At 32.7% G+C, this 22,720-nt stretch overlaps 1 protein-coding gene across 1 annotated transcript in view; it reads right to left on the reverse strand.

Moving 5' to 3' along the window:
- Positions 1-22,720, reverse strand: part of LOC123657969 (choline O-acetyltransferase) — a gene marked incomplete at its 5' end in the record, with an annotated part of 73,845 nt that overhangs the window by 8,412 nt on the left and 42,713 nt on the right. The window contains 9 exons of the mRNA XM_045593448.1: positions 365-551; positions 1,330-1,452; positions 2,328-2,548; positions 3,004-3,182; positions 3,720-3,897; positions 5,322-5,508; positions 5,630-5,802; positions 14,753-14,944; positions 15,687-15,766. Of these exons, the coding sequence (XP_045449404.1) occupies positions 365-551; positions 1,330-1,452; positions 2,328-2,548; positions 3,004-3,182; positions 3,720-3,897; positions 5,322-5,508; positions 5,630-5,802; positions 14,753-14,944; positions 15,687-15,766 (1,520 nt within the window). The remainder of the gene's footprint in view (positions 1-364; positions 552-1,329; positions 1,453-2,327; positions 2,549-3,003; positions 3,183-3,719; positions 3,898-5,321; positions 5,509-5,629; positions 5,803-14,752; positions 14,945-15,686; positions 15,767-22,720) is intronic.

Genomic DNA, 22,720 nt, shown 5'->3' on the forward strand with positions numbered 1-22,720 from the left:
CAAGACTAATCTTAAAATAATAATTAATTAAAACATTACATTTAAAACTTATGAACTAAATGCACTTTTGAATTGTCCCACGGAAACGCTTGGTCAGCAGCCATTGTTAGAACTTGAGCCGGTGGCGTCGATGGGTCGCGTAACTCGGCACGTGCCCATGTTTGTAATTATTATGATTACGCGTGTTGATTGCATTGCAAAACTTAAATCTGTAAACATTCCATAAATTATATAACGCCAAAAACTGCAATTATAGAGTGGCGTGACAACGACTGGGTCACTATCAAATCACTAAGAAGTTTTAAGAATGTTGCTCTTTTCACCTGTAGTTATCTATTATTTCCGCTATCAATAAAATACTAACCCCGTATAAATTGAAAGAGACCTTCTTTTGTCCATCGTCGTCGGCCTGCGGGGGTGTGTCGGCGGTGCACATGGCGGCTGCCCACGCGTGGGCGGCGCTGTGGGCCGATCTTATGTTGTCCACGCGCCCGTGACGGAAGCGACGGAGAGAAGCGGATTCGTATGTGGATACTAGATAGCCGTACATTCTGAACACGAAAAAAAATATATTTATAACTAGCTGTGCACGCGACCTCGTCAGCGTGGAAAGAGCGTGTGACTACATGTTCAACGTGATTCTTTCAATTGGCATAACTTTTTTATTTATTAACCGTTTAATATGAAACAAAAATTAAACGTTAATCTAAGCTTATATATTAGCACAATATATTAGTAAAAACCACATCTAAATCGGATAACCCGTTTCTGAGATTAGCGTACACAAACGCACAGACAAACAGACAAAAATTCTGACAATCATTGTTTTGGGTGCTATTTGCGTTGATAAAGGTCCCGATAATACTTTTTCTCATATATCTTCCATGTACAGACAGCGCCCCGTTACGTTTTTATTATATGATTGTTCTCAAAAAAAAAAACCGAAATCAAATTTCATTGACAAGTAGATATAGTAAAATACACATTTTTCGAAATGACTCTAAAAGGAATCTTCAAATATAGCTCGATTTAAATAGACCCACACGACATCGAGGGCGAGCATTAGCATTCGAATAAAAAAAATCGTTGAATCCCGTCAAAACTTATAAAAAATTAAATCGTATAGACAAACTTTGCTATTTGTTTGGCTAAAAATACATTAATAAGTAAATGGAAATAAAAGTTCTTATAACTTTCATGACACATCGGAGTGACACTTATCATATATCCACTATGGAGCTATTTTGAAGATATTACATTATATAACCAGTACACTATAAGACAAGAGTGAGACAGAAGAGTCTGTGTTATGATAAAAAATGATCTAACTTGTAGTAAGTGTACTGCAGGGCGAGCTGAATGTAGACATCGGGGCTAGTGCGGCATGACTTCATGAACTCGCGTCCGTAGCCGCGGTACGTGTACACTTTCAGATCTAAGTCGGAAATTTGTCTGTAACAATACACATTAGTCATTACTTACTGCTAACCAACAATATTAAATTTTAAGATGATGATTTTCACGATTGTCGTATTATCTCGGCGCTCGTTAGCCGATAAAATTCCAGCCCGTTTTTCTTTATAATCACAATTAATAAAACGTATAATTTATCGTACAACCATCACAAACACATGAGTTCACGCCATTTTTGGCGTGAACTTGTGGGGGCCTATGTTCAGTAGTGGACTGCGAAAGGCTGATGTGATGTGACATCACATACTAACAACACGAATAAAAATGGCGGTATTTTCGCTAAATATCTTCATGGCTCTAAACATTTTTTGAATATCATATCAAAAATTGACCGCTCCAGCGGGATTCGAACCCGCGTCTCCGACTGACCGTGTCGGCGCTCTAGCCAATTAAGCTATGGAACGATGTGCCCGCCAGAGCGAAATTCTTGATATGATGATTTCTATTTTCGGTTTAAGCGAACCGTGGCGCCGTCTATAGTGAGTTCTTTACAGAGACCCGTAACTATTCAAAGTTTCATATTACAATGAAAATCTTTTGACAGGAGACGACACCATGCTATTTTTAATATGCACGATTTTATTTTTGTGTACCCACACATTAGGAATTCTAAACATTTTTTGAATATCATATCAAAAATTGACCGCTCCAGCGGGATTCGAACCTGGCGGGCACATCGTTCCATAGCTTAATTGGCTAGAGCGCCGACACGGTCAGTCGGAGACGCGGGTTCGAATCCCGCTGGAGCGGTCAATTTTTGATATGATATTCAAAAAATGTTTAGAATTCCTAATGTGTGGGTACACAAAAATAAAATCGTGCATATCTTCATGGCTCATTATATACAGTATCACCTGTCAATATCTCTGGCAGCACTCTCAATGGTCCTGTTTAGTTCATTGGTTAAGTTCCACTTCATGGGTTGCGGTGCTGGCAGCAAGACAGGTGGGGGCGCTGGTCGGTCTGATACTTCAGCCCTGGCAAGGGCACGTTCTGCAAGGCGGACTACTGCTACACCTTCAGCGGGAGTGTGCTCATAGCACATGCCTATTGTGCCGTCTGAAGATATTATCAACTGTGGAAGATAAGAAGCGGCTTTATTAAGTGCTGCATAGCTGATTCTTGTTCTACTGAAAGCGCTGTATCAAACGTAGGTAATACGTCGATACTAGCTTGGTAGATTTGATTCGGACTCTTTTAGGATTAAAGCAGTTGAATTCAAAATGGTGCCTGGTGGTAAATAAAAACAAGAGGCGTGATCTTGCTACGGAATTCTTCATGTCTGATTCCATTCCATCGAAGGTAATAAACTTGTAATATCTGACAAAATTACATTAAATTATCTCGTTGAACATTTTTATAAAATTGTTAATAGTATAATACTAGTAAATAATTAATGTTTATTGTATATATCAAAAAAAAATACAGACAAAAATTTTAACAGATTATTTCTATTATATAAGACCTCGAGGGGATTTAGGCTGTTAATATATGATGTAGACGATTGCTAAATATCCTACAAAAACTAACCTGGACAGTCTTATCGAACCAGCGGTTGGCAGAGTGGTAGCGACTGCCAGCGCCATGCATGGCGCGCAGCAGAGCGTTGGTGTCAGCGTCGAGTTCTGAACGATCTCCGCCCGCCTCGTCGACGCACATGATACACAGTGCACGGGATATCAGTTCTAGGTTGGTTCGATTGTTCTCATCTAAAGTATTGATAAAAGTAAAGAAATATATTAATTGTTAATAAAAAATAAATTCGATTCATTTGTTTAGATTTTAACCTAGTCTTATAAATGTCTGCAACTGTGTTGTCTGTGTATTTTCTAGTATTCGGAAAATGGTTTAGAAGCACAGGCATATCTTTATAAGAAATAAATAAGTGTAGCAAGAGAAATAAAATAAAATTGTCAGTAAGCTTCGTCAACAGATGAAAATACCAAAACATTTCGTTTTAAATACGTTAAGTACGACTTGACTCAAATGTTTTTTTTAAACTTTATAAGATAGTCCAAAAAAGTAGTAACAACAAAGCAGAACAAAAAAAAAACCTTGTGCATCGGAAGCAAACACAACGTAAACACAAACGCTAGAAATCTGTGTGGCCTATAAAACATATATACGAGGTAGAAATCGAACCCTACATGAACTAAATGCACAGAAAAGAACAAACGAACTTAATCGAACAGAATCTAGTTGCTGTGACCAGTGCATTAATTTGTTATCATTTAAAGATATCAAACCTCTAATAAGCTGCTCCCTGCTCTTGGCCCACTGATCTCTGTTCATAGCGGTGAGGAGCCCCACCTTTGGTGCGGGTGGAGCCCCGGCCGCGTCCACCATCGCATGTAGTATTTGAGCCTGAATCTCTCCTGGTGTGAGGCGTCCACGATCCACTGCCTTGACTGGTATAGGATAGAACTGGGAAAAGATTGAAAACAAAAAACATCTATACAAATAAATAAAATTGGAGTGTCTGTTTGTAATATTAAAATTTTACAAACAGACACGCTTTTTACTAAACTCATATAGATGTACATATACCAAAATAACATTTTTTACGATTTTTGTCTGTCTATCTTTCTGTTTGTTCCGGCTAATGTCTGAAACGGTTGGACCGATTTTGAGGGGACTTTCACTGCCAGATAGATTTTATAACTCTGCGAACTGAAAAATGTCTTTGAGTATATTAACTTGATTTTGATGATTGATTAAATATATTATCATTTAAAAAAATATGGAGTAACTTTATTCTTAAGAGGAAATTTAAATTGACCTTATGATGGCAAACGATTTGTTAATGTAACAAAAAAAGTGTGTGTGTGCAATTCACACGGCAGAAGTGAAACTTCTGAAACGTAGGAAAGGTAGATTAGGTCGCTATGATTTTTTCCTGTCGACGATGATCACGGTTTCATCAAAAAGGTCGTAAGTGCCATGCAAAACTCGTCGCTTATTTAAGCAGTAATGTATTCTGTCTCATACTCTACTATACATTTATGTGTTTTTTTATCGTGACGCATTTTCGTTTTATCGAGTTTCAAATCAAAACGATTCTAAAGAAATTTCACTTCAAAAAACTTTTCCGTAAACTGTATTCATAAATTAGAAAGTACACATCACTTCTAAATGTAATTGTACATACAATAGATGGTAACTCATCATCGTTATGTGTTTTTTCTTTGTTTTATTAACTTCTAATCAATTTACAGCCCTTAGAGACAGATAGGTTATATAATTAGGATAGAAACTATGAGCGTCATAAGAAATAAGTTTAATAAAGTTTCAGCATTAAATTAAATTAGGACGGATCGTAAGATGATTACGCTCAAGTCTAAGAATAATAAAGTTTAAATAGTCTTCATTATTCAGATTGGGGATATTTGTAAAGTGATAAACTAAGGATTGGGTAGTCTTAGCTTGATTAAATAAGCTTATTTAATTAGAAATAAGCCACGAAATACGAGTTAATGTATTTCGATGTTCTAAATTTAAATTAAAATACATAAGTTAGGGTTATGTAGACGAAAACTTTGACAGTTAAAACTTATGTACATCTTTATTCATTAGTTAAGTTGAACCTTGTTATTACTTAATCTTAAACCTTAATTACAATATAAAGGCTACATAATATGATATATAATGAGAGATGTTAAAATAACTTAAAAAATCTACGGTTAAGAGATTACCATCTAAAGCTGCCAAACTGACAACCAGGAGTGTGGAGCAGGGCGTAAGTTCCAATTATTTTTGTTTTTGGTTAAAACACGTTTTGAAAAAAAGAACTTTACCCAGTAGTTACCTATTTACTGATTGATTTAATACAATACTACAAAAAAACTCACATAGTTTCTACAAGCAACGATCACCAGCTCTTCACACTCCGCAGGATTACTGGGTGTAACTGGTAGTTCCAAGCGATCTTTGCCCACTTCTGGTATACGACAAACTCCCAGTAACCTATAGAACTGCTCCATACATAATGGTTGTCCCTTCTCGCGACTGGTTGCCCGTTCTTGTGGCAATTCACCTCTATAAATGCGAAATATAATATAAGATAATTAATACATTCATGCAAAAATTACCTGTTAATAGCCTGGTCTAATTTTGCTACAGTACGTTTGCGATTTGATTTTGTAACTATCAAATTTACCTATCAAGCATTTCTTTGTAGTCTAGCAGGTCATCAATGTATAGGGCAGCAAGGTCAGCCACTTCGTCGATTTTGGAAAACTGCCTCCGAGGAAACACCATTCCAGGGTTAGAGTTGATGGGAACTGGCAGTCGAACCTTCAGATACATATCATCCAGCCACCAGTCTGTCACCTTATCAAAACCAGAAATTCAAGAAATTATATACTATAAAAGTATATACATTAATATTAATAAAATAAACAATTTTGCTTTACAGTGTTTATCATCAATTGTTGTTGGAATAAAACGATAAATGTAAGCTATTAGTGCAAATTCTAAGCGCTGCTTCGTTATTATTATTTGTTGCAAAAACTATTATACATAAAATATCATATGTGTAGTGGTAATGTAGGTAACTCAATAATAATGAGTACTTAATACTTATTAATATATTTTATTGACAAAATTAAAAGTAACGGTAATATGGTACAGTTGGACTTAAAAAGAAAATTGTTCTTCTTTGTCTTCTTGTTGGTTTTCTCATAGTCGTAGTTACTTCTGTGATTAATGAAGGTGGCGTTTCGTACCAGCCACTTCTCCGGAAATAATAAAGAGGATCTTTATAAGGAGGATCAAAAGTTGTTGTTTCAATGAAGTAATTATTATTAAAAGGAAATTGGGTCGATCTGGCAAAGTTACTATTATGAAGGTAGTTTCTAATGTAGTTTATCTTGTCGCGCAACAATGTAGGTCTAGCATTCGGAGTAGGGTAAGTAGGACGTTCTATTACTTGTTCAGGCTCGTTAGATGGTAAAGAATATCTGATATAATTAACTTTCTCCCGCAATGATAGTGCATTACTGCGGTGATGAGTTTTAAAGTTGTCTCTGTAGAAATCGTTATCAGAGATCACGAAAAGTGGTTTTGGTCTGATGTATTCTTGTCTAGGTTTCACGTTAACGTCAATTTTATCAAATTTTGGTCGTAAAATGTACTGTTTCGGTATTGGAGTAATGGGTTTTGGTACATTTATATTTTGACGAGGCGCTTGAACGTTTTTTAAACGTTGCAAATTGCTTCTTCTTGAGAAGAAATCTTTGGTATTCATAGTTACTATATCTTTGTCTTTGTTAGGAAGTCGTATCCTTTTTAAAACTTTTCGCTGCGTGTGAGATGGAGTTTTAGTGATAATATAGAGATTTGTTTTTTCGAAAGGATCTAACAAATTTTCCTTAAATTTGTTTATTTTTGTATAATGTACAGCGTCTTTCTCGTGACGATCTTCAGTATTTCCATCCTTTGTGGTTTTTGGTTTATGTTTTTTAGATATGTCAAAAGAATGTTTCGCTATCGGTGATTGTTTTGTTCTTGTATTTGATTTCTTCCTTATCGATATAGTTGAAGACGCATAATTCGGATATTCCAGCTGCCTTTGAATTTTTTTGTAATTAGCTGAAGTTTGCGATTTGATTTTGTCATCAGCATCATCTTCATTGGGCTTATACGTATTGTATTTAATTATTTTTACTTTTTTTGTAACTTTTATTGGTGATTTTATTTTATTGGGTTGCAAATCTGGCTTTGTAAATGTTTTTGTGTAGTCTGGTGTAGAAATATTTGAAGTTCTTATTTTTTCTGTATTATTTTCATTTAATTTTTGTTGTGTGTAGCAAATATTGACATTGTTTTTGGAAGTGCAATTTGTAAGTGCATTATTTTTTACATTAGAAATGTAATTATTCGTTATTTTCTTTTCGATTATATTTACTGTCTTTAAATCCAATTCAACTTCTGTCTGCCTTAAAACGTTATTATCTGTGTTTATTTTTGTATGTAAATTAGTTGAATTCGTATATATTTTTTCAGCATTATCTTGTTTTAAACGACGAGATACATTATTAAATAAAATTTTGTCTAAAGTTTTGACTGTTTGTATAGTCGGTGTAGTCACATCTACAAAAGGTGTGATTGAGACCAATTTCGCTCCAACTGAATAAACAGCGTCATCATTGCTTAAATTATGTGTAAAGTTCTTAAAGTAAGTAAAATTTGTTTGGTTTGTGTTTAGTAACTTTGTGGTAGCTATATCATTTATCTTTGCTATTTTTTCATCTAAATTTTTATTATCTGTCGCTGCATCTATATAATGACCAGTTTTAAAAATTTGTGTTTTATTATTACTCTCTGGACTATATAAATCATTTCTCAACTTTTTTTCAACTTTTGTACCATTACGTGCTCCTGATGCATACATTTTTATCGGACTATTAAAATTTTCAGTACCTGTCTGATTATTACTATTGTTCTTACTTTGTCTTTGTAAATTGGCGTATGTCGAAGTTAGTCTTATGATTTTATCACTACAAATCGTTGGTTGATTATTCGAAATAATCTCTTTTATTCTTTTTTCTTTAGATATCGTGTTTTTGACATATTCTTTTTCTCTATTAGTGATATAGATAGGAAATTTTGTTACACTTTCTGATAAATGTCCTGTTTGAGTTCCTAAGAATTCAAAAAAGGAAAAATGATGATTGGAAATTATTGGATATTTTGTAATATTTTTTATAAAATCGGTTTGGATTGATGAATTTTCCAAATGCTGTATTTCAGAACCTATTTCTTTAGTAGGTAGGTTTGTATATGTATTCGGATTCTTTGTTGTATTTAAGGATTTTGAGGTCAGGACCTTATTTCGCGGTTTACTTAAAGGGTATATTTTGGTAATTTTGTTTTCGTTATAATAAGCATAAGTTGTATTTAAATTTAAAAAATATTCGTAAGATATTATATTCGGCGTAATTTTACTGAATACATTTTGATAAGAGCCATCATGTGTGATGTTAGAACTCTGATTAATTTCATATTTATTATTTATAGCAGTCGTAAGATCCTGTTCATTATTCGTGTAGTTTGTAAGTGCTACTGTTGTGGCTTGTATCTCTTTACTTGATTTCATGGGGTACTTTGTCAGCTCTGTTTGTGATATTGTAACGAAAGATCTCAGATTTTGAAATTTTGGAGCTAATGTAAACTTTTTGTGTCGATTACGATTTAGAGTCTTATCGCTTATGGTTTGCCTTTTTATAGCCTTGAGATCTTTATCGAATGGTGCCACAGGTTTTGTCGATGATTGTATCTTTTCTTCGAGATGCAACTGTGTATTTCTCGTATTATTTTGAAAGGAAGAGGAATTTAAATTTTCATATACACTTTTACTTAAAATATTATGAAATTTTCTAAATTTTTTATTAATTTGACCTTTGTTTTCAAGAATATGGTTTTGCAAATGATATTGAGTTTTTCTAAAGTTATAATATTTGTTACTAAAAGGTACAGTTTTTGGTGTTGAACTTCGCAACAAGGTTTTGTTTTTATTAGAAAAGTTTTCAAACGTTAAACCTTTTTTGTTTATTTCAAACATCTCATTTTTCTCTTTTCTTTTAACCGCTGATTCTTTATGAAAATTGGCAAATGTTTGATTAACGTCGATATCATCGCTATATTTCATCCTAGGCTCAATTAATTCTTTTATCGTTGTTTGCAAACCAATAGGAAATGGTTCTGTTTGGTTTCTGTTTCCATAAATCAACAAACTGCTTTTATTTTTTAAAATGCCATCGAATATCGTAAAAATTACTGAGTCATTCTTGGTTAAGCGTTCGACTTTGATTTCTTTTCTATCTTTTGAAATATTTACAATTTCAATTTCACTTGAAGATGGTGTTGATATTTTCATTTGCTTGTAATCATAACGTGATTTATTAGGTATCAAATCAGTTTCATTATTTTTCTTTTCTATAGTATTTATTATTGTAATATTAGTCGGGTATGTTTTAACTGTGGTCATTTTAAATAGTTCTTCTTCTTTTTGTGTAAGTATTATTTTCAATGTACTGGTTTCGGATTCAGTTATCTTTCTGTGACTTTTAAATTCAGTTTTAGATGCTACGGTCGCTGAGTTTATCAAATCTGTAGGTAATGATGTGGTTTGTGTAGTTTTTTGATACTTGATTTTTTTCCTATCTCTAACATTATCAGGTAAATATGGTTCTGCTTTTGAATAGCTCTTTCTTTTGGTAGATATATATGTGTAAGTATTTTGCTCTTTTTTCTTACTCGGTAGTTTAGTCTCGTACGATATATAACTGTAGGAAGTAGTATCAGGAATATCTTTCATATAAAGAAATGATTTGGTTATCAAACTAGGAATCGTTGTTTTCAAGCTCACATTACCTATTTGTGTTGCTTTTATGCCATCTGTACTAAATAAACTTAAAGTCATAAATTTTTTCTGTAAAGTTCCTTTTATATTATTTGGTGTTTCCAGATTGTCACTATAAATATCGCTTGTATTAGTTATTTGATCATTTGACGTTTGATTCTTTTCCATTGTGTAAGTTTTGTTTGAAGCTTCTAGAACATAATTTGTCGTTGTGTCGATTTGAATATTTGAATACGTTTTTGAAAAACCAGGTGTAATATTTTTTTTGACATGTGTCGAACTAAAATTTAAATTGCCAATTAATATCGAAGGCAATACTGGTGTAACATTTGCTGCAACAGATGAAAATATTTCCATTGGTTTTTTTAACTGCGTAGTAAATGATTTTTCCTTTAATTTAGGTTTTAATATATATTTATCTGATAAAAAAACACTTAGCTTTTCTGTCATATTGTTAACATCTGCAGGCGGTGTCATCACTAATTTATTTGCATCTCTTGTACTAGATTCGTTTCTAATTATTATTAAACTTAAATTTTTATATGCCTCGGTGAAAGTTTCTTCTTGTAGATAAGTACGGTTATTATTTTTCAAATTCAACTTTTTTACATTTACATCAACTTTTCTTGCGTTATATGGATATGGCTTCAATGCTTTGCGACTAAGTTGTTGATCGTTATTATTTTTTAAAGACGAAGAAGATTTTTCAAATGATTTTGGAGTAGTTTGCTCAAATGACTGTTGAACTCGTGAGGGCTCAAAGAGAACGTCATAATTTGTGTAATTATGTAATAAATATCGTTCACTGACTTGACCAAATTCATTTTTTATCGGTAAACTTAAGTTTTGCAAAGGTGTGGAAAAGCTCTCATGTTTATAAGCTTTCTTACTACTGTCATTAATGTTTACTTCTGTCATATTTATGTTTTCATCAATATATTGATGTTGCGTCACGATTTCGTAATTATTTGTATTTGATTCTTTAAATGACCTTGCTAAATTTAATATTTGTTTGTTATGATTTTTATTTTTTATTGAAATAGTATGTTTTATTTTAAAGGATGTTGGAGTAATTTGTTGTGTACTTGCCCTTAAATTGCTATTTTGTTTAGATTCAAACCTAAGTAAGTTATTTATATTTGTCTTTTTATTTACAATAAAGTTATGATAATCTTCATTGCTTCGATCGACCATTGATAATGATGATTGATCAGTGCTTACTTTGACGGTATCTGTAAATTTGTTTTCATCTTTCAGGCGGAAAACATTTATTGATAGTGAATTATTTTTCGGTCCCAAGGTAATGGGTTCTTCGTGTTTAATAACTCCTTTAAAACTTTTATTGTTATCAGTATTTAACGATTCCGTACCTCTATTCAGTTTCGTTATAGTAGATATCGCAAAATTTTGATTACTCAACTTCGGCGTAGAATGTTTATTTTGCCCAATTATTTTGCTATGGAATATTTTTCCATTCAGAGTTGAATTTGTAAATTTTGATGTAAATAGCTTGTCTTTGTCGTCGTTAGTTGAGTAAATGATCGATTTTGTTAAAGGTATTGTCGTGATCTGATTTTGATTATGTGGCATTGTTTTAGAATTGTTTTCATTTGATATTTTTGGAGTATTAAGCAAAACGTTATATTTTGTTTTGTTGTTTAAAATCCCAACTAAAGATGATATCCCTGGTCTAACTTCACTAGTATATACAAGATATCTTGTATATAATTTGTTAATTGGTGCTAAAGTTGAATTTTTAATTGTTAAAATAAAATGTCCCTCTAGTTTACTATGTTCTGTAGTATTCTGTTTTACATTAAATGCATTTACATTCATATTAAATTCTGTTGCTTTATATATTTTCTCTTTTGATGAGGAATATTGAGATCGATTTACTATTGTATTGTTGGGTTCATTGTAGCTTATATCCAAATTTGTGGATTTAGTTACATGGTCTACAACGTTTTCGATTTTTGGTGTAAACGATGATGATTGGGTAGACTTTTTCCAAACACTTACACTTGTTAGCCTACTGTTCTTTGTTTTTGTAAATTTTGAAGTCACATATATATTAATTGGACTACTATTTTGAAAAGAATAATTTAAATTATTTCTTTCCTGTTTCGGATACAACTTTTCCATCAAAACTTTATTTAAGTTGTTCTGTAGGTTTGTATTAGCTACATATTGTTCAGGTGTTGCTGCATTGCTTGTTAGTTTATTGTTTTCTTCCATTTTAAGCCCTCCGGTATACTCAAAATTTGTTGTATCAGTTTTTATTGTAGTATATGTATTATTTAGACTATGTGTATTACATTCATATGGTTTAGTAGTAACATTATCACTACTGATAGAATTTACAAACGATTTTGTCAATATTTGATGAGATATATCTGTATTCAAGTAAAGTGAAGGCTCTATTTTTAATGTAGGTGATATTTTCTCAGTATTAAGCCGGGAGGCAAGTTTCAAGTTACTCGGTTTTGGATTACAAGACAAAGAACTCAGTTTTTTATTTCTTAATATATTATATGTTTTTGATGTGTACATCTCACTGAAAGTTATCAAATTAGTGGGTGTGGCATTGTTTTTTCTTGTTGTTATACTTGTTATTGTTGTCAAGTCATTTGTTGCAGTAGCTTTACTGATCGGTGTTGTTTCGTCGATGGCAAAACTTTTATTTTTATTATCGTTTCGATAAATCGTAAGAGTGCTTGCGTTTTGAGAATAATGTTCCAAGTCATTTTCACTGACTAAGTGTATAACTCGATCGAGTGTAAAATTTCTGTTAATGTATTTGGTGTTATTTGTTGTAAATGCAAATTTTTTAATAGTTTTTGTTGTATTTAACACATCTAATCCCCAATTTGGTGTTGATTTTTTTAGAACAGTCTGGTTTTTAGAATCTGCTAATCTATCGTTTCTATTTAATATGTTGGTTACAAAGTCATGCTGAGTATTTAATGCATTATCACTAGTTGATATTTCAGATTCTGTTGGATTTGTGAGTAAAATGTTGAATAGTGTTGAAATGTATAAATTTGACTTTTCAGATGTTTGATATTTAAGTTGAATTTGCGATTGATTATTCAAAAACGTGCTATTATTGTCATTGTCAGTGGTAAAATCAGATAAAACAGTTGTATACAAGTTTTCTAAATAACATTCATTTCTATAGTTCAAATCGTCAAGATCATTTGTCGTCATATCTTTAATGCTAGCCTTTTTACTGAATTGGTCTACTAAAAATTTAATGTTAGAAATAATCTGATGGTAATTTTCTTTTTCTTTTTCGTGGTTTTTGTTTTCAATTGTTGCTGATTTTTCATCATTTAATTTTATTATTTCAGATTCACATGACTTAATAATAGATTCATCATAACAACACTTGTTTAAGAAATTGACATCACTTTGACTTGTTACAACATCTATGTACATTTTGACTGTGCCCTTTACGGATAACAGTTTAAATATTTTATTTTTACCGTTCCGCTTACTTAATAATAAAAAGCGATAAATTGAATATAGATGACATTTTTCTACGTGGCCTGATTTAAGTATTTCATCGATAGTTTGCAGTTCTCCTTTGTTGATGATATCTATATCTATTGGATTTTGCGAATATAGTATTTTATTCAGTAAATCCTTGCTTATTGTTTTTGATTCTTTAATATTTGATTCTGTAGTATTAGGATGTAAAGTTACAATAATTATTACGCTGTTCTCATTTTCTTTTTCTAGTTTAAATTTATTTCTGTATAAATAATGTCTTTGAATATTATACGTATGATAGTTTTGAGTTTCAATTAGAAATTTGAATAAAAGTTTGTAATATAGTTCAGCGTTTTCATTGATTTCTTTTAGTCTTTTCTTCACTGGCCCATCAATATCTTGCGCGTTATGTTTTCTTTTTATATTCTCTTTTAATTCTCTTTTTAAATGTACACATGTTTTGTTGTAAATTTGTTTATAAATATTTAACTGTCTTTCATTATCTTCTTCATCCTCAATATGTAATGTACTTGTAGGAAAATTTGAATACGTCTGTTTCTTCTTCAATACTTCCTCAATACACACACAAACACTTTCTAATAACTTTAATGTAACTTCAAAAATATTTCCATTGCTTGTTGCGTTGTCTAAGAATTTTAATACTTTTGACAACAGTGGATTATCATTATTTACGCTAACTAAACCAACATTGTCTGTGATTTGATTAAAAAATAATAATAAAACGTATAATTTTTGAGTCACTGAATTCATTTCAGTAACGTTAACGGCTCACATTGTGGATGTTTGTTATTTTTTTCGAAACTGAATTATGAAAGAAAGGCGTTTCCGTAATAACCTTGTTATTTGTTATGAATTTGAAATCACAATTCCATTGTTTGAGCCTGATTAGAGACAAAAGACTGACGCTTTAACTTTGTAACTTTTACAAGATTTGTTTGTGAGAATAAAATTAGGTTATTTAAAATGTATATAAAATTATGTTTTCGTATATTAGTTTATTAGCTTTTGTTTCAATAAAAATTTATAAATTATGTCAGCATATGTCAAAAAACGCCTAAAGTACTTCATAATGCTTCATACGCAACGGTCCCTGGTGAGATAAATGTCGGGGAAATTACAACAAACACTAACATAAAAGTCCAGATAAATACAAACATCTACTACATGTATTCAGGAAAAATAAAGTACATTTCAATTATATACGATTTCTTTATGAATAATAACAGTTGTCTAAATTAATGTATGATAGATGTAGAATAAATGTTTTTATTTTAAGGTCTATAATATAGAAACAGTTGCGTGAGAATAGTTTTAAAATTTCAAAATTTGTACTTACATAATAATTGTAATAGAATTTAAAAATATCAATATTTAACAAAAAAGAGCCTATACTATTTTCCTTACCCAATTAATCGTCTCTTTCTGTTTTTCTACGAGGACATTTTGCATCTTCGGCCCCAGGTCTTCTGCGAACCTCTTCACGATCTCCCGGGTTTTCTCTAGTTGTTGTGGGTTCACAATCACCGATGCAAAGTCCAGGTAGGAGTCCAGCGTGGCTTGCAGCTCCGGAACTGGGAGTTTGGCAACCTGGACAAACTGTATTTATTTTGGATTATATTTTCATACTTATTGTTTTATTATACTTACATTAATTGAGCTTTAATGAAACATAGATAAACTAGTGCAACTGTATATTTATAGAACAAAGGTGTTACAATGCTTGTGCTGGCGAAGAATCAATCGGAAAGAAGAGGTTAAAATGTATATAAATATAAAAATATACAACACGGTAATTATAAATATGCCGCCTGTGCGTTTGAGGAACCTATTCCGCGATGAGTCGTCTTGCTACCATAATTTATACAGGCGCTTTGGCGCTAACAAACATTATTCCTCTAAAGGCCTGTTTTCCCAGCTGTGGATAAAGGTTACCCTACAAATAGTTACGATTAATCTTTACCAGCGGGATGTAGAATAGGCCATTGAAACATGTTACACATTAATTAAAAAAGTACAAGTTTAAATACACATTTGCGAGTAAAAATCTTTTGTAAATACAGTGAAATTCGATGGTGAAAAAGAACAATACATCAAAAAGTTTTATCTGCTGGATATCGTCATCCGTCAAATAGCGTTATTCACAATTGGTGAAACAGGCACTTAGTATATTTTCGGACTGAGATTTTATTTTTACCAGTGTTGAAAAGAAACAAAAAGATAGATGTGGTATTAACTGTGTAGGTACTAATATTTTTTTGTGGTTAGAACAACCCCATCATTGAGAATTTAGATTATGTAATAATTCTTCCATTATTTAAATATTTATGTAAAAATTTACCTGGAAGTCCTCGTCGTCGGCGCCGTAAACCTGGGTGCTGAGCCATTTCCTTGGCAGTGAAAGCAGTGACTCTCCCCATCCTATATCAATGTACAGAAAATTATAAATTACCATAACAAATGGAATTAATATATAAATATTTATTAAATTTAAAATGACGACTTATTTGTAGAATACTATTCTAGTAGTAGTCATTGACCAGATATCAAAGAGTATCTGATTTACCTATGCATGATATACAATTTGAGCATTTGAGTGACTTGTTGTAATATAAGGTTTTAAATATTCTTTGACGGTTCGCAGGAAAGTGGACATAAGGTGCCAATCAAACCACTAATTGCAAATTCATGCGACGTTTCGATCCTTTATTGGATCATCATCAGGCATCTTTACACGTAGACCGTCAAAGAATACTTATAACAAATGGACACAACGATAAATAATAAGGTTTTAAAGTTCACCAAAAAAAAATTAAAATATATTTATTTAAATAGGTTTTAAGAGATATTTTTCATATATAAAATTAAATAAATACTTCACAGTCAATGGGATTTACTCCCCTACTGGGATTTACTCCTGTGTGGGAGATCCGGAACACAAACACAAGCACAAACTCCAAGACCATGCATCTGCCCAAACATCTGCATGACTAATATAATATAATGATAATGTTTGCCATATCTACGATTCTACGATAAGGTACGAGCTACTCTAGCAACGTCATTATCACATCATCATCACAGCAGCCTTTCGCAGTCCACTACTGGACATAGACCTCCACAAGTTCGTGTGTTGCCCATGACGCTGCTGCCCGTCTTCGGCCTGTGTGTTTCATAGCCAGCGGTTAGATGGTTATCCCACCATCGGTCGGCTTCTTAAGTTCCAAGGTGGTAGTGGAACCTTGTTATCCCTTAGTCGCCGCTTACGACACCCACGGGAAGAGAAGGGGTGGCTATATTATTTGGTGCCGTAGCCACACAGCACAAAAAAAACTCTATAAAGTGAAATATTAATACTAACTGCGGGACCCAACCAACTAACAGCATATGAAAACGTATTATTTATCTCGTGTAAAGGTTTCACTGTGAATTCGAGTCTATCAAAGTAGCTAGACGATAAGTTAAAATTAAAAATGTAAAATATTATCCCTTGGATATTAATATATAAAATTTCGAAACGGCTTGACCGATTCTCATGAAATTTTATGTGCATATCGGGTAAGTCTGAGAATCGAATAACATCGATTTTTCATACCCCTAAGTTATAGGGGGGGGGGGTTAAGAGGGTTAATAAAATATTATGAAATTTTGTGTGCATATCGGGTAGGTCTGAATGTAGGAATGAATCTAATGAGGTCTAAGTTATAGGGGGGTGGGGGGGATTAAAAAGGTTAATAAAATATATGGCAAAACAACGTTTGCGGGGTCAGCTGGTATGGTTGCTGGGCTGGTTTTATAAAAAAAAAACTTGAAATTTATTTATTTTGATCATCATCTTATTTGAAGTCAATTTTATTTTAAGTAAATTAGGAGGTACCTACTTGCGTCACACGTAACAAAAATGATTATTTTAACATACTCGTATTAATCATTAATACCTACTTTACAAAGTTTAAATTTATAATTCCATTACACCTGTATATTTCTTGGTAACTGGATGTCATCATCACACGAGGGATTAGGGAGGCGTTAAATCGTAGTGCCAATATCCGGTGGGAAATAACGTCGACTGTTTCTGAATTTGTTGGTCGATTTGTTTACAGACCGATCCGGAGACTTATTTGGTGAGCATGTTTGTGAATTTGTTCTTTTATACAACTATTTATTACGTTTAATACATGACTCTTTGTAGTTTATAATACGTTAACTTGTGTTGCAATTTTGTGCTATTTAAGATCATTATTTGTAAGATGGCGTGAACTCATGTGTTTTGCCCCTAGTCACCACGCTGGGCAGGTGGGTTGGTGATTGCAGGGCTGGCTTTGTTGCACCGAAGACGCTGCTGCTCGTCTTCGGCCTGTGTATTTCAAAGCCAGCAGTTGGATGGCTATCCCGCCATCGGTCACAAAACACATCAGTTCACGCCATTTTTGGCGTGAACTTGTGGAGGCCTATGTCCAGTAGTGGACTGCGAAGGCTGCTGTGATGATGATGATGATGATTTGTAAGATTTTCGCGGAACTTTTTTATGTAGTTTTGTATTTGAATGTCTATAATTTCACAATTTATTTTCAATATCTGTAGCTCATTAGAAACTTTATGTAAGTGACAGTATATCAAGGCACTTACGTCATTTATCAAAACTAGCTATCGCTCGTGAATTTAATCGTGAAGTAAATTATACTTCTCTTTATGGGTTTCAATAGAATGTATATAATACGAGTACATAGGTCTTTGAAAATGAGTTCAGAGACAATAATTATATGCTATATTTTCACATCATGACGTGACATTCCTCGAGACATATTTGACCAGCATTGATATTTATAGACTGCCAGAGTATAGGCCAGATAGTAAAGTATAGGGTAGTTCTATTACTCATTGTGTAGAGTTAACTCCGAAACTAGTAACTAGTTTATTTGTATGAAGCTGGTAGCCCGGGGACACAGTGCATCCTCCGGTTGACAGTGAGCGATGCGATCGCTCCCCCGGGACGAAATGTTGTTACAGCGTCCATATATGTATCACCCGAATGTCAATAACGTACGTAAATTATAGCGCACTAGTTGTGATCAGCGGGCTTACTACCCTCTGAATATTTAAACGAAAATGTAATGTGTACCTATCCAGTTATAATACATACGTAATTGTACGACTAACTAAAATTTTACTGATGGTTTCAATAAATTTATGAACTTGTCGATTCTTTTCAGTATAATTTGCAGTTCGAATCGGTGATAGATTTGAAATAACTATAGATAATTAATTTACTAAAAATACTAGCGACCTCTGTCTGTCCATATCTTTTAACACGAAAGTAATCACCAATATGTCATATACTAAAATCTTCTCCGAGACACGCTGCATCTTATGGTATAAGTATTATTCTGACCAGTTCAGTACTTTTCGCAGTATAACCGAACAAAAACCGTTTCTCCATTTATTAGTATAGGGGATCGTATATTTATTAGAGGATCGTATTTTGAAACTAATTTTAATTTAAAAAATTTGTGTGCTCTCTCTTTCCATCTTCACTAAGTTATATCTCCCTCTCAACTTCCGTTCACCTCGCCCGATTACACTTATCGTAACGCTCTCGTCACACATTCATCAGCTTACATCCCAAATCAAGCGTGCGTAAAGAAATTATACTCCAAAAATTTTGCTTTTTATTTTGATTAATAATATCAAATTATAATCGCACGAAATACCCTGTCGTCACCTATCGCTACTATCTACCATTTTAAAATCATATACGACGCCTCAAATTACGCAAAAAGGAACGCAACAGCAGGCAACATTCAAATAATATGAAAATACATTTGAATAACTCGATAAAATGTAGTTCGTAGTTGTAAATTCAATCAAGATTGGATTCTAAAGCAGACGAAATCTAAAACTGTCTCCACGTCTGGATCGAATAAATTGTAGATATATTTTCAGCTTCACTTGATATTTCGTTGAACCTAACTCTATTGCGTATTACAGTAATGGGCGGGTAGTAAAACTTCAACATTTATAACTTTCGGCTTTCTTGCAAAACTTTCATTTTAGTCTTCTTAAGAGATAAATTTTTAATAACCCTCGCTTAGTGCTCACTTATGTTTTGAAATTATTTTATTTATTTATTTATTTAGAATCACCTGTAGTTGTTTACACTAATTGAACGATAACGTTAACTTAATCTTAATAAATACGATACAGCTAAATGTTACAATTTCTTAAGGTGAAAAACACAATGACACGTTACACACACATGAAAAAGCGTTACATTCCAAAATAAAATAAAAATATTTCAAATGAATAAAAATCAACAGTCATCAATTATACATAAGAAGTAGCGATCATAAGAACAATTCGGCCATGTCTCGCACAATTCCCGTCTGAGCTTGTTAAATGAGTCAGCAAAGACGTCGATGTTAGTTACGTTAAGGAGCGTGGACAACATCGGTACCAATGAATTGGCACCCAGAGTTGTTTTGCGAAAAGGTGGGGACAGCGAAGTAATAGCAATTCGAGGATACGTTCTAGGCACACGGAATTGAAACCTCTCAAGTAATTGTGGACAATTTATGACATTTTGTAAAATTTTGAAAAGAAAAGAACAATCAAACAAAATTCTGCAGTTTTTCAATGAGATAATTTTATGGTTGGTGACTACCACGCTGGGCAGGCGGGTCGGTGACCGCAGTACTGTTAGTTCTAAATCAAAAATGTTTTTATTTTTTCAAATTTGATGCATTTTAGATAACAGTTATATAATCCTCAAAATTTAACTTTTGTCAATAAAAGTTTCATTTATTTATTTTAATTCATCTTTTGCCAAATACACCGTCAAAAAATTCAGTTATTACACTATGGACAATTATAGTATTTTTTTTAATATATTCAACGACCGCTCTGGTGTAATGCTGCGTGTGCCGTGTCGTTATACAAATATTTATTTCCGGTCTGATTGTTAGTTCTTTTGGGTCTCCCCACCGTGCCTCGCAGAGTACGTTAAACCGTCGGTCCCGGTTGTTATCATGTACACCTCATAGCGATCGTTACTCATAGTAGGGAATATCCGCCAACCCGCAGTCGAGCAGCGTAGTGGATTAATCTCTGATTTTCCAAAAGTAATGAACATATTACTAATCTTATTAAGTACTCAATTATTAAGTACTCAACTATTTCCCAAAACTCAACACACTTTATAATAATAGACTTAAAAAAAAACTAGCATTGTATAATCTTTTATTAATTAAAACTTCGTGAATCAATATATATTTGAATACAAACAACCCCAACCCGTATTAGTTCAAGACAGAAACGAATTCAAAACATCAATTTCCATTAATCCCCCCTGTTCCGTATAAAAACGTTCACAATGCCTAGCGTTGTATAAATTTATGTAGCCACCAGGTGTGTCTTCCCACGGGGAGTATGAGGGTTCGATTCTCCTTCAAAACGATTCTCGCCTAACGCTTACCAACACTTTATATCAAATCACATTACTATATATTTAGCTATACGATTCTCTTAGTTTTATATCTATACTAACATGCCGCCCTAGCTTCGGACGGGTATTTAACAAAAAATTCAAAACATTTTTTTTTCCTAATTTTTTTTCAAAATATAATATAGCCCATGTCATCCGCGGATAGTGTAGCTTCCCAGCATTGAAAGAATTTTTCAAATCGGTTCAGTAGTTTTGGAGCCTATTTACTTGTTATAATATTATTATTTATACTGATCTCTAACTCAGAAACTTCTGGTTCGATTTGAAAAATTATTTTTTTGTTTTATATCTCATTTACGGGGGAGGGCTTTAGGCTTTTTTTAATCAAATTAACACGTGTGAAACCGTGGTGGGCTACACCAATGCGGGTTGGCGAATAACATACAATATTTACTAAAAGGCAAACAAAACAATGCTAGGTCAATTTTATAAAATTTACTCTCATATATATAGATGCAAAATAGATATATACACACATAGATGTAATTTTAACTTTATTGAAAAAAAACCGAATTAATTAATTTAAAATTATCATTTTTAAAACCCTTTATACATAAGAGAGATAAGAGTATTCAGGCTTTTTAAAAGTATCTAAAAGCCTTTTACGTGTTGTAGACGTGAGTCCTGAAATACATTTGCCGGACTCCGGGTTATTTAATTATAGTACCCTCGGTGTGTGCAGGAGGATGGGATACAGTGATGAGCGGAGGGGACTTAAGCTGCGACCACAGTCCTTGCTACGTGATCTAAATATTGTCACATAATACAAAACCTTTGTTGTGGTATGTACAAGTTGTCAAAGCATAATATGTTGAAGGATTTAAACTGTCGTCGATATGGAATTATAATTAATATCATGGCGGAAGGATTTTTTTTATATTACTAGGTCGGAAAGCAAGGGCTCCTTATGTTAAGCGATTATCATAGCTTATAGACGTCTGCAACACCAGAAGCATCGCAAGCACGTTGCTGCCGTTACTTCCCCTAGGAGCTCTGGTCACCTTACTCACCAACAAGAACACCACTGCTTGGAAACAGTATTATTTAGCTGTGATTATCAAGAATCACTTTCATACACATGTGTTAAAATAAATGATAATATATAATATTTTTATTTTAAATACACGATAGATTATCTTTTAAAATATATAAAATAATTGTGTTTGCAGGCATATGAAAAAAAACGACTTCATAAACGACGATATTATATATATATATATATATATATATATATATATATATATATATATATATATATATATATATATATATATACACGGTCGAATTGAGTAACCTCCTCCTTTTTTGAAGTCGGTTAAATAATGTATACCTTCAACCCAAAATTTTAAAATAAATTCAGTTTGAAAATCTTAACTGAAAAATTAAAATTTGTGAATCGCAAAAATGTTTAACTTTCCCACATGAAAACAATTACTTGTACTAAATACAGCACAAATTACGCTATAGAACATTAAAGTATGACTTTCGAACTATTATCGCATATAACATCGTAGCCCTATTTTGGTAAGTGCAAAAATTATTTATTATATGCGTTTGTTCTACCATATTCCAGTGTGCGTCGCTATGACGACGCAGGTGCGCGGATCGATCGACCAGGTGTGCCGCACACACCCCACTGTTTATTGCATTGGATACGACGACAGACAGACAGTATGACGTAGATATTGATATAAATGTATATTTGATATACTAATGGAGAAATATGTAGTTTTAAATGTGTTATATAAATTTTATAAACAAAAAATATATTGCTTTTTTTTAGTTCCGTTTAGCACATGTTTGTTTAACTTTGATTGTAAAACAATTAATGGTAATGGGTCTTTATATTGTGCAGAATATTGTTTTTACAAATT

This window comes from Melitaea cinxia, chromosome 11 (assembly GCF_905220565.1).
Source record: "Melitaea cinxia chromosome 11, ilMelCinx1.1, whole genome shotgun sequence".
In the NCBI taxonomy this organism is placed as follows: domain Eukaryota; kingdom Metazoa; phylum Arthropoda; class Insecta; order Lepidoptera; family Nymphalidae; genus Melitaea; species Melitaea cinxia.